The following is a 13,343-nucleotide window of genomic DNA, read 5'->3' as shown; positions in this document are numbered from 1 at the left end:
GATAGGGGGATGGGAAGTGGGAGGAAGGGGGAAAGTGACAGGATTGACTTTATTATGGATATGTATTATACTGTTTTGTTGGAATTTACTGTAGGGACATGTCTTTGATTGTTGGAAATCAATAAAACAGATTTGAACAAAATGAATATAAGGAGGTTTTTCTAACTGATTTTATTTTTCACCTTGCAGTGTCTACATTCTTTTCCTCCTTATTTTAATTTTATAGAAGGGATCATTTCACCATAAAATTTGTAATTTTCCCAGATCTTTCACTTAACTCGAAAAAGATTTTCTCCATGGCAGGGCATGTCAGCAAATCTATTCTTTACATCTTTTCTGAGGCCTGAAGCTTCAATAGCTATGGCAGAAGCTCTCAATGTCATCTTGAAAGTATTGTAGGTTGAATGGACCAAATACTTTCCACAGTTCTCACCAGTATTCAATAGTTGATTCAGTTCCTTGCATTTGTATGGAAGGAGATACTGGGAGAACGTTGCCCTTTCCAGAATAATATGATTGAACTAGGCTATGAAAATCTCATAAGATGCCATGTGGGAAGTAAGTATACCGTTTTGAAATAACTTTATGTGCATAAATACATTTTGAAAATTCATAGATGTGCAAGGAACCCCCATCATATATGCACAAAATGACACCTGCTTGAGAGCAGGTGTAACTTTCTGAGTGTGGATTTATATGCATACTTTCAAAAAGAAAAAGTATATATGTAAATGCCAACCCTGCCCAAACTCTAGCCCCCTGAATGCCTATTTAGTATGCACATAAAAGTATATGCAAAATTCCATTGGGAATATTCCAGTGGGGAAAAATCCCACCGGAGGCTTTTACATGAACATATGGATATCTGCCAGGGTTATTTTCAATGAGCCACATACGCACATAAAAATGCATGCCTTTGAAAATCACCCCCCAAAACTGTCTGCGGATGTAGGGGGGGGGGGGATATCCAGGGCTAATTGTGAATGAAGGCTCATGACTCCAGATTCCAGCTCTGGTTCTGATTGAACTGGAAGAAAAAGAAGAAAGAAAGAACTATTGGGTCATAAAATAAAATAATCTGTAGAAAAACAGTGACATTTTGTAACCGAAGGAGAACTAGAGGAAATGTAATCAATGGGTGAGGGGAGTCGGTAAGGTGGTGGCTGTGCAGTAAGTCCTGCAACTACCCAGAAAAGCTTTGCAAGAAATACTTTGTGTCAGCATCGTCGGATGATATCACTCACTTGTGTGGCTACTTGATCCTACTTGTTGACAGAGAAATATGGATACCAAGAGGCATCATGAGGAATGAAGTGAACCCAGTGTGTGTGCATATAACTGTGTATATACATACATGTACAACCAAACTTTCAAATGTCTTCAGTTAACCATTTGCACACACAAATGGGCCTGTGGAGATTTATGCTAGTATGTTATGAACTGTGTGATGGGAGCCATTGTTTGGTGAAATTACTTCTTACCTTATAATTTCCTTTCCTCTAAAGAGGGCAAGCCAGTCCACACCAGTGGGTTGTGCACTCCTACCAGCAGCTAAAGATGGAGAACAATGACTCACTGATTTCACCCTCATATAGCTCAGCACAGAAACCAGCCAGCCAGTATTTTCTTCAAAAGCCAGCTATGGACACTAAACCAAGAAATACTGCATCCTAAAACTAATCACTATTTGAAATTGAACATTCTCATTTTTTTTTTTTAAATAATTGAAACATTGAATTCAGCTCCACTAAGAATAGCCCCCATAGGAAAACAGTGACAGAAGCCACTTACCAGATTCTACACTAGTCCAGGTCCTTGAATCACAATACTTTCCTTGACAAGGATCCTACATGACAGAAGAAATTTGATCGCCCCCAAGGCAGTCCAGCACAAGATGGTGGACAGGCTTGCCCTTCCTAGAGGAATGGAAATTATTAGGTAAGAAGTAATTTCACCTTCCTCTTTATCTGGGCAAGCCAGTCCACATCAGTGGATGTACCAAAGCTACTCCCCAGAAGGACGGGAGGCTGCCTGAAGCTCAAGCAGCATTGCCCTAGCAAAATACGAATCCTCTCATGCCACCAAATCCAACCAGTAGAACCTGGCAAATGAATGCAAAGAAGACCACATCGCCACTCTACAGATCTCCACCGGAGAAAGCAAACGTAACTCCTCCAAGGACACCGTGCTCTTACCTGCCTTGGGAGAGGTTTCCTGGCATCCACAGAGGCTGCTGTCACCACTTCCTTAATCCAACGAGCCACTCTGGCCCAAGCAGCCACCTTCTTTCAGTGTTTACTGAAGAGGATGTTGGGGAGGTACTCGTAATGGAGAAGGTTTTCATGGATAATGATTCAGATGGACTGAATCAAATCACAAAGCTACTCCCCAGAAGGATGGGATGGTTAAAAGGGGAGGTGAAAGAAGCTATTTTAGCCAAAAGATCTTCATTCAAAAATTGGAAGAAGGATCCAACAGAAGAAAATAGGATAAAGCATAAACATTGGCAAGTTAAATGTAAGACATTGATAAGACAGGCTAAGAGAGAATTTGAAAAGAAGTTGGCTGTAGAGGCAAAAACTCACAGTAAAAACTTTTTTAAATATATCCGAAGCAGAAAGCCTGTGAGGGAGTCAGTTGGACCGTTAGATGATCGAGGGGTTAAAGGGGCACTTAGAGAAGATAAGGCCATTGCGGAAAGATTAAATGATTTCTTTGCTTCGGTGTTTACTGAAGAGGATGTTGGGGAGGTACCCGTAATGGAGAAGGTTTTCATGGGTAATGATTCAGATAGACTGAATCAAATCACGGTGAACCTAGAAGATGTGGTAGGCCTGATTGACAAACTGAAGAGTAGTAAATCACCTGGACCGGATGGTATACACCCCAGAGTTCTGAAGGAACTAAAAAATGAAATTTCAGACCTATTAATAAAAATTTGTAACCTATCATTAAAATCATCCATTGTACCTGAAGACTAGAGGATAGCAAATGTAACCCCAATATTTAAAAAGGGCTCCAGGGGCGATCCGGGAAACTACAGACTGGTTAGTCTGACTTCAGTGCCAGGAAAAATAGTGGAAAGTGTTCTAAACATCAGAATCACAGAACATATAGAAAGACCTGGTTTAATGGAACAAAGTCAGCATGGCTTTACCAAGGGCAAGTCTTGCCTCACAAATCTGCTTCACTTTTTTGAAGGAGTTAATAAACACGTGGATAAAGATGAACCGGTAGATGTAGTATACTTGGATTTTCAGAAGGCATTTGACAAAGTTCCTCATGAGAGGCTTCTAGGAAAAGTAAAAAGTCATGGGATAGGTGGCAATGTCCTTTCGTGGATTGGAAACTGGCTAAAAGACAGGAAACAGAGAGTAGGATTAAATGGACAGTTTTCTCAGTGGAAGAGAGTGGACAGTGGAGTGCCTCAGGGATCTGTATTGGGACCCTTACTTTTCAATATACTTATAAATGATCTGGAAAGAAATACGACGAGTGAGATAATCAAATTTGCAGATGACACAAAATTGTTCAGAGTAGTTAAATCACAAGCAGATTGTGATAAATTGCAGGAAGACCTTGTGAGACTGGAAAATTGGGCATCCAAATGGCAGATGAAATTTAATGTGGATAAGTGCAAGGTGATGCATATAGGGAAAAATAACCCATGCTATAATTACACAATGTTGGGTTCCATATTAGGTGCAACAACCCAAGAAAGAGATCTAGGCGTCATAGTGGATAACACATTGAAATCGTCGGTTCAGTGTGCTGTGGCAGTCAAAAAAGAAAACAGAATGTTGGGAACTATTAGAAAGGGAATGGTAAATAAAACGGAAAATGTCATAATGCCTCTGTATCGCTCCTTGGTGAGACCGCACCTTGAATACTGTGTACAATTCTGGTCGCCGCATCTCATAAAAGATATAATTGCGATGGAGAAGGTACAGAGAAGGGCTACCAAAATGATAAGGGGAATGGAACAGCTCCCCTATGAGGAAAGACTAAAGAGGTTAGGACTTTTCAGCTTGGAGAAGAGACGGCTGAGGAGGGATATGATAGAGATGTTTAAAATCATGAGAGGTCTAGAACGGGTAGATGTGAATCGGTTACTCTTTCGGATAGTAGAAAGACTAGGGGGCACTCCATGAAGTTAGCATGGGGCACATTTAAAACTAATCGGAGAAAGTTCTTTTTTACTCAACGCACAATTAAACACTGGAATTTGTTGCCAGAGGATGTTGTTAGTGCAGTTAGTATAGCGGTGTTTAAAAAAGGACTGGATAAGTTCTTGGAGGAGAAGTCCATTACCTGCTATTAAGTTCACTTAGAGAATAGCCACTGCCATTAGCAATGGTTACATGGAATAGACTTAGTTTTTGGGTACTTGCCAGGTTCTTATGGCCTGGATTGGCCACTGTTGGAAACAGGATGCTGGGCTTCATGGACCCTTGGTCTGACCCAGTATGGCATTTTCTTATGTTCTTATGTTCCCCTTCTTCACTCCACGGTGAAGGAGAAAAAGTCAATCTGTCTTATGAAAGTCATTCGTAACTTGCAGATAACGCAATAAATGCCGCCGCACATCCAACGGCCGCAATTTCCTGAATTCCAGCCCATCCAAATCCCTGTTTAAGCTTTCCAATAAAACCGACTGATTCAAATGGAAGTCCGAAACCACCTTTGGAAGAAAAGCAGGTGCCGTCTGTTTCTGTATCCTATCCGGCGTGATGACCAAAAAGGGCTTTCTACACACAAGCCTTGCAATTCCAAAATACGCCTCATCGAACAAACAGCGACCAGAAACACCATCTTCAGGGTCAAAAAAATGAAAGGAAATACCGCAAAGAGGACAAAAGGTAGGATCCACCAGAAAAGAGAGAAACAGATTCCAATCCCATAAAGGAAAAGGGAAATGCAAAGGAGGCCTAAGGTGTTTTACACCTCTCATCTAGATATGAAGATAGAGGCCTCCCCCTGTGTGCATCCACATTAACACGATACGGCACCTGCACCTTGAGCATGTTCATGGCCAACCCCTTACTCAGACCTTCCTGTAAAAAAAACCCAAGATTAAGGGAATAGGCACCGAGATGGGTAAACAAGAGTACTCCTGACACTAATGTTCAAAGACTCGCTAAACCCAGATATAGATCATGGAGGTGGAAAACCTGCTTGGTCTCAGAAGAGTTACCACCCCTGCCCCTAAGTAACCTCTCAAGGGCCAAACTGTAAGACAAAACTGATCTGGATTGTCGTAAAATATTTGACCTTACCACAGAAGCCCCCTGAAAAGAGGTAGCTGCCACAGATCTTCCAACAGAATCTGCATATTGTAGCCTGTGCAGCCACCAGGAGCACAAAGCCTGGATGTCACGCTATCTTCTGCAGCAATAGGCCTATCATGGGCCAAGGTGGAAATGTATAGAGTAACTTTTCCAGCGGCCAAGACTGAATTAGCACATCCACTTGGAATGCTTTAACATCCCTGTAAAATCGCTCCACTTTCGCATTCCTGCAACTTACCATCAGATACAGAAAAGGACAATCCCACTGGTCCACGATGAGGTGAAAAGCTTCGGGAACCAATTCCCATTCTCCTAGATCTAACTTGTAATTGAGATAATCTGCCCATACATTGTCAATCCCTGCTATATGAGAGGTCGACAATGCCTGCAAATGCTGCTCTGCCCACAGAAAGACATCCATTTTCTGAAAGACTTGCTGACTTTGAGTTCCCTCTTGATGATTTATGTAGGCCACCGCTGTCATGTTGTCTGACATTACTTTCACAGGTTTTCCTTCCAACTGGGCCGCAAACTGCAGGAAGGTTAGGCAAATTGCTCAGGGTTCTAGCCAGCTGATGGACCAAGATGCCTCTTCAGGATCCCCCCAGCCCTGGAGATCCACATCTGTCGTGAACACCAACCATTCGGGAGTCTCCAACTCCATTCCTCTTTCTAGATGCTTCCTTTGTAGCCACCAGAGTAACTTCTGTTTCACCTCCGGCGGTAAGGACAAGGGTACGTTGTACTCCTGAAACTGAGGATTCCATTGGGCCAGGAGAGACTTCTGCGGAGGACGCATTTGCACTCATGCTCAAAAGTACAACCTCTCATCGTAGTCATTGATCCCAGTGTCTGCAGGTATGACCATAACGATGGGTAGGTCGCCGACTCCAGGACCCGGACCTGACTCCAGATTTTTTGAATGTGTGATTTCGGAAGAAACACCTTGCCCTTTGCCGTATCAAACCAGACACCCAGATACCCCAAAACCTGAGATGGCTGCAGACTGATCTTGGCTAAATTCACTACCCATCCTAGGTGCTGCAGCAACTGAACCACCCTGCTTGACACCACACGGCTTTCCGCCTCCAACTTGGCTTGGATTAGCCAGTCATCCAAATACGGATGAATAAGAATTCCCTCTTTGCGAAGCGCCTCAGCCACTACTACCATCATCTTGGAAAAGGTCCTGGGTGCCATGGCCAAGCCGAAGGGCAACGCTTGAAACTGGTAATGCTGGCCTAATACCACAAAATTCAAATAATGCTGATGCTGTTTGCGAATCAGAATATGCAGGTAAGCCTCCGAAAATTCTAGAAAAGTGAGAAACTCTCCCTTCTGCACTGCTATGATCACTGATCTTAATTTTTCCATCCAAAAATGAGTAACCTGAAGGGCTTGATTGACCCACTTTAGATCTAGAATAGGTCAAAAGGAGCCTTATTTCTTGGGTACCACAAAGGAAATAGAATAACGTCCTGTGCCTTCCTGATCCTTTGGAACTGGAACAATGGCCTTCAGAGCTAGCAGTCGCTGCAATGTGGAATGGACTGCTGCCCATTCTTCTACTGAGTTGCAAGGGGAAACCATATAAGCATCTGAAAGAGGACGGATAAGTTCCAAAGCATTCCATCGCACACCACCTCCAAGACCCACTGGTTGGAAGTAATGAGGGTCCCATCTCTGATAAAAGTGAGACAGACCCCAAAACTTCACTGGGAGGATTGAGGAGCTGTAGAATCACAGATGCTGGCCTTACCTAGCTTTTTGCTTGAAAGACCTCCCGAACATGTGGGATCTCTGATTACCCGAACCTCTAGAAGGGCAAAAGCACCGAGAACTCCGAAACCGAAGAAAACTAGGAGTTGACCTCCTGTCTTCGGGTAACTGAAGAAATTTTGACTCTCCCCATCGATCTGTCATTTTCTCTAATTCATCCCCAAATAATAAGTACCCCTTAAAGGCAACTTTAAAATAGACTTTGAAATAGTGTCAGTGGACCAGTTCCTTATCCAAAGGAATCTTCTGGCTGCAATCACCAAAGCCACCCCAAGCAGCAGTACACGCCAAATCATAACCTGCATGTGTTACGAATGCGGCTCCTGACTCCAGGTATGGGCCATTCTTGCCCAAAGTTTCCTGAGCCTCCTGGGCTAATTGTAACCCAGCCCCTGCCACCATACAACTTCAAGCGGAGATTTGTAGATTCGTGGCCATCGCTTCAAAGTTCTGCTTCAGAATTGACTAAATCTTCCGATCTTGGACATGATTCAAAGCTGCACCTCCTTCCATCGGAATGGTAAATCTGTTTCGTCACTGCACAGATTAGGGAATCCACTTTGGGAAGCCGGAACTGCTCCCTACAATCCCACCAATGAGTGTCCTCCTTTAAAATTAGCCACAGGTGCACTCCATTCCAAATCTATCAACTCCTGGTTAGCCTTGTATAGAGGAAAAAATGAGGATGCCTTGCGCAAGCTAAACATCACAGAATTCTTCTTTGGATCCTTAGCCACTGCTGGCAAAGCCTCCTCACAATCAATGGCCTTAAGGGTCTGCAAAAGTAAACCACACATTTTGTCCTTTTGAACAATTTGAAGCATTGTCCTTTGTGGCTCCGCATCCAGGGGAATCTTCCCCTTCTTCCACTGCCACGTTAAACCAGGCTGACTCCAAAAATAGCACACTGGCACCTGCTCTCAGCGTGGCCTTATGCAGCTCACACACGCGATTGCCGCTGCCGCTAACATTCCTGGTCGGCCCCCCAAGCAGCATGTTGGTACCTAGTTCTCAGCGCTGCTGATATGGTTTGGCTTTTTTTTTGTTGAAGTAGCTCAGCCAGCCACACTAAGGAACGAAATGACCTATAGCAGTAGGAACAATAGAAGTAGGGGGCAGAGAGCAGGAAGAGGAGAGAAGGACAAAACCGGGGAGAGAAAGGCCCAAAGTCTCCTTACCCTACAGGAACTCTTCCCCTGTCAGGAAGAGGACTAGGGCATCAGCCTTCACCTCACTCCTGTCCTATTCATCCAGACTCTCAACTAAGGGAGGGAGCTAAAGCTATTGCCACAGGAGGTCAGAAATGGCCTTTTCAATCCTGGCAGACCAAAGTCCACAAGCAAGGATGCATGTCCACCATCTGCTGAAGACTGAGAAATACTGGCTGGATGGTATCTGTGCTGAGCTATATGAGGGTGTCATCAGCAAGTTGTTGTTCTCCGCCTCCATCTGCTGGTAGGATTGCACAACCCACTGGTTTGGATTAGCTTGCCCGGATGAAGCAGAAGTTGCATATTTTTGCCTCAGAAGTATGCACATATGCAGGAAAATGCATGCTTTACCAATTTTATAAAAATATTGAACATGCCTATATTTTAAGTATGTAATAAGTCAGAATTAAACAAGGAGGCTGGTATTTTATAAAGTATGCATGTGCTCCACTTCTTACAAGCCTGCTTAGAATCAGCAGTTTGCAGATACCTCTACTGGTTCACATAGACCCTCCAGCATTTCACCCTGAACTCCCATCAGTTCACCCAGAACTCTCAACCAAATATGCAGAGAAAAGACAAGTCCAATTTCAATTGCACAAGTCAATTAGCACATTGACTTGTGCAATTGACTTGGACAAGCTTGATAATGTATGCTTGTGTACCGCTTACAAAACCAACAACTTTTGTGTGTACTTCTGAATCCTACCTGAGAATGCTCCTAGGCCGCTCTTTTTTTCCTTTAGCATTTATGTGCAATGTTACAAGTACACACATATTCTTGATCTACTTATGCACGTATATGCTGTTTTTACATATGAAACCTCATATGAATCTATGAAAATTACTTCTATACAGTGTGTATACATATATATATATATATATATATATATATATACATAACTAGACACACTGAATGATTCTATTATGCTTATACAAAAAGGGGCGGATTTTAAGAGCCCTGCTCGCGTAAATCCGCCCGGATTTATGCGAGCAGGGCCCTGCGCGCCGGTGCGCCTATTTTACATAGGCCTACCGGCGCGCGCAGAGCCCCGGGACTCGCGTAAGTACCGGGGTTCTCCGAGGGGGGCGTGTCGGGGGCGGTCCCGGTCGTCATGGCGTTTTCGGGGTGTGTCGGCAGCGTTTTGGGGGCGGGTACGGGGCGTGGCTACAGCCCGGGGCGGTCCGGGGGCATGGCCGCGCCGTCCGTACCCGCCCCCAGGTCGCGGCCCGGCGCGCAAGAGGCCCGCTGGCGTGCGGGGATTTACGCCTCCCTCCGGGAGGCGTAAATCCCCCGACAAAGGTAAGGTGGGGGCTTAGACAGGGCCGGGTGGGTGGGTTAGGTAGGGGAAGGGAGGGGAAGGTGAGGGGAGGGCAAAAGGAAGTTCCCTCCGAGGCCGCTCCGATTTCGGAGCGGCCTCGGAGGGAACGGGGGTAGGCTGCGCGGCTCGGCGCGCGCCGGCTATACAAAATCGATAGCCTTGCGCGCGCCGATCCAGGTTTTTAGCAGATACGCGCGGCTCCGCGCGTATCTACTAAAATCCAGCGTACTTTTGTTTGCGCCTGGAGCGCAAACAAAAGTAGGCCTATTCGCGGAGTATGAAAATCCGCCCCAAAGGGAATATTTGGATCAATAGAAAATAAAAACATTTTGAAAGTAATAAATAGAAAAATCTGATACATTTATGAGCTTATACTAGTAAGATATTCAAGATAAGCCATAGCATCTCTATATTACATATGGATAGGCAAAGGAAAGCTTGCTGGTCAATTACAGCCCTTGCTTCCTAGGAGAATTTTTTTTTACTAGTTTTATAAATAATTTATGCCTTAAACCATTAAACCTGAATTCAGATAGTAAGCTCTTTCACCTTTACCTATAATATCTGTATGACTTCATGTCATTAATTATATGTACCTGTTTATTGTGTTCAACACTTCATATAATATCAGCACTATGTAAAAAGTTTAAAATATCTCCATGACAAATAGATTAAAAATGTTTCATGCAAAAAATGATTTGATTGGCAAAATACTGCCAAAAATACACTTTTAAAAGCAAGAAATACAGAATTTTTAAAGATCAAAGTTCCATGCACGCCCACCTAAAAAGTGTGTGGTTTTCAAGTTTTTATCAATCATCCACTTGTATACGTTGTACATAAGCATCCTTTTTAAAATATAAGTGCAACCAGTCTTCAGTGTATCTAGCTAAAATTATACAACCTTATACATCATATAACTAGGTGTTACTGCTTATGTATATTGTCTGTGAAATATACTTCATAATTAAAATCCATTTCTGTAAAAATTATTTCATGACAGAAGCTTCATTATAGTTTTCATAATAAAACTTACTCGAGGAATAATACAGCAAAACCTTCATATAAAGCCCAAAATTTCTCTTCTAATCTAAAAATGAAAAAGTAGACTATTTTGTAAAAGGGACTTTAAATACTGTCATTCCTATAATATTACTATTCTCTAAGTATTCAATGATGTGTGTCAAACTGAAAATGCAGTGTAAAGCAATGAGAACCAATTTAATGGATTATGTTGAAAAAGCACATCCACAGAGGTCATTATTAGCATTATAAACCTCCTATATGGTTTTTAAATTAAAATTAAAAAAAAAATAAAAAAAAATATATATATACAAATATAGCTACTTTGATTTAAATATGATGAGTAAGCCAGCTTCTAGTGTACTGATAATACAAGCAGGAAATATTTCCCAACATTTGTTTTCAGTTGCAGGAACAGTTAGTCGACTCTGTGGTCAACTGGATTCACAGCCTTAATATTCTGTGAAGTTATCAGGTACAGTATGTGGAGAATATTTTCACTAGCATAGGAGAAGATGGGTAGAGGAGGCAAAATAAGAAACCTTCATAACCACATTCAGAAAACAGAAGCACTTCATTTTCTTCTTGCCACTTGATCAAAAGACATACAGAACATCGCAGATATATGTGCTTGTGATTTTTTTTTAAATAATAAAACATCCCATTAACATATTAATACATACAGAGTCATCATTGTCATCATTTACGGATACTATGGTAAACAAACTAAATGTTTAAACAATTCTTTTAAATCATTTATTTGGAGTCTGTACTTTTCTTCGGTTAGTTCCACACTCTCACCAATATACAAAAATAATACTACAGGAACATAAATCTGACCTATTCTAGTTTGAGATATAAGTCGAAGCCTTTAAATGAGATGTTCTCCAGGCTTTTATCAATCATCACCATAGATGTCCCCTGCAAATGGTAGATGCACTTGACTGCCTGTGACATTAGGAAGGCGAGACAGATCAGGTAGGTTCTGGATACGCAATCTTAGTTCTTTCCGTACTTGGGATACTCTAGCCAACTTGCGCTTGTACTCCTGCAAAATATAAAATATATTAAAAAATTTTGAGCTAGGTATTTGATTCTATGTATAGTTGGGGGAGCTTGGAAATGTTAAATATTAAAGACACCATTGAAAGAAAAATCAAAAAATGACTTTTCAATAATATACAACCTGACTAAAATATTTTGTGCAAAGGAAACATAATAGAAGTCAATAGCATTGATTTTATAGCAAAGCGCATGAATATATAAATGGGTAAAATTTCAAAGCACGCCGATTTTACAATATGTGTATGGGCGAAGCATGCATGTTATAAAATCCAATACCTGCGTGCAATTTATATCGACACTTGCATGTGCGGGCAGGTTCCAACTTCCGCGCATGGGGGGGGGGGGGTTATTTTATAAAAACCGCGTAGCGACGCGATTGGGCCTTTGCCCAGTTCCCTCCCAGTCTGCTCTAATGAAGGAGCGGATTGAGAGGATTGAGCGGATTGAGAGGGAACTTCCCTAACCCCCTAACTACCCTTCCTCCCTTTTCCCCTCTCCGCCCGACCCCTAATCCCCACCTAATTATTCTAATTTTTTTTGTTTTTAAACTTATTTGCTCTTTGGAGGTGAAGTAAGTGGTGCGGCCGGGAGCCAGTCGGTGTGTGATTCACTGGGACAGCACAAAATGGCACGGTCTCGGCTGGCCCCCGCCTTGTCCCCTGTCCTGCCCCTTTTAAACAAACCAGCACTTCTGTGCGTACTGGGAGATACACGTGTGGCTGGGTTGCGCGCGCGCCAAGCACATTTTCAGAGCGACCCTGCCACACGTGTATCTCCCAGGATTTGCAATCATCACCATAGATGTCCCAAAGGGAATATTGCTTAGGCAAATTTTTTTAAACCAAGATAAAACAATATGGGGTAGATTTTAATATGTGCGGGCATTTCCCGGCCCGTGCACATGTGCGGGCATGTTATAAAATTGGGTGGCCGTGTGCACGTGCGTGCCGGATTATATAATCCGTGTACGCAAGAGTGGGGTGTACCTTTGCAAAGTCTGTGCGGTGACACAAGCTGCGCTTCCCCAGTTCCCTAACTCTCTACCTATACTCTCTCCCTCTCCTCCTGACCCCTAAACCCTACCTTTTGCTTTTTTTCTTTTTTGTTTTGCGCGCAACTTACTTCAGCTTGGAAGCTGAAGTAATTTGCGTGCACAGGGAATCTCCAGGATAGCGAACTATGGCGCAGTCCCGGCCCACCCCCCCCGCCCAGATCTCGCCCTCTGGCCCGCCCCTTCCAGAAAGCCCCGCACTTGTGCACGTACCAGCCTTTACGCGCGTGGCCGGGCCTCTTGGAAAATTCACCCATTGCGAGCAAGGCCCGGCCACGCGCGTAAAGGCTGGATTTTACACGGTCAGGAGTTTTAAAATCTACCTGTATATTTTCTTTAACATATCATTCACATGATTACTTATGTAAATAGGTACTTATATCTAATGTAAAAAAAAACCCTGGCTTGGAGAAGAGATGGCTGAGGGGAGATATGATAGAGGTCTATAAAATAATGAGTCGAGTGGAATGAGTAAACATTAATCATTTTTTCCTCTTTAAAAGAATGCAAAGATTAGGGGACACACAATGAAGCGACCAGGTGATACATTTAAAACAAATAAGAAAACCAATATTTCCTTTACTCAATGCATAATTAAGCTCTG

The 13,343-nt window shown here is 42.9% G+C and overlaps 1 protein-coding gene across 1 annotated transcript in view; it reads right to left on the bottom strand.

Moving 5' to 3' along the window:
- Positions 1-11,174: 11,174 nt before the first annotated feature.
- Positions 11,175-13,343, bottom strand: part of RPRD1A (regulation of nuclear pre-mRNA domain containing 1A) — a 313,839-nt gene continuing 311,670 nt past the window's right edge. Inside the window, exon 7 of the mRNA XM_029589843.1 lies at positions 11,175-11,671. Within this exon, the coding sequence (XP_029445703.1) occupies positions 11,522-11,671 (150 nt within the window). The 3' untranslated portion in view covers positions 11,175-11,521. The remainder of the gene's footprint in view (positions 11,672-13,343) is intronic.

This window comes from Rhinatrema bivittatum, chromosome 2 (assembly GCF_901001135.1).
Source record: "Rhinatrema bivittatum chromosome 2, aRhiBiv1.1, whole genome shotgun sequence".
Taxonomy (NCBI): Eukaryota; Metazoa; Chordata; class Amphibia; order Gymnophiona; family Rhinatrematidae; genus Rhinatrema; species Rhinatrema bivittatum.
Note: the sequence above shows the minus strand (reverse complement) of the source record. Positions and strands in the feature narration are given on the sequence as shown.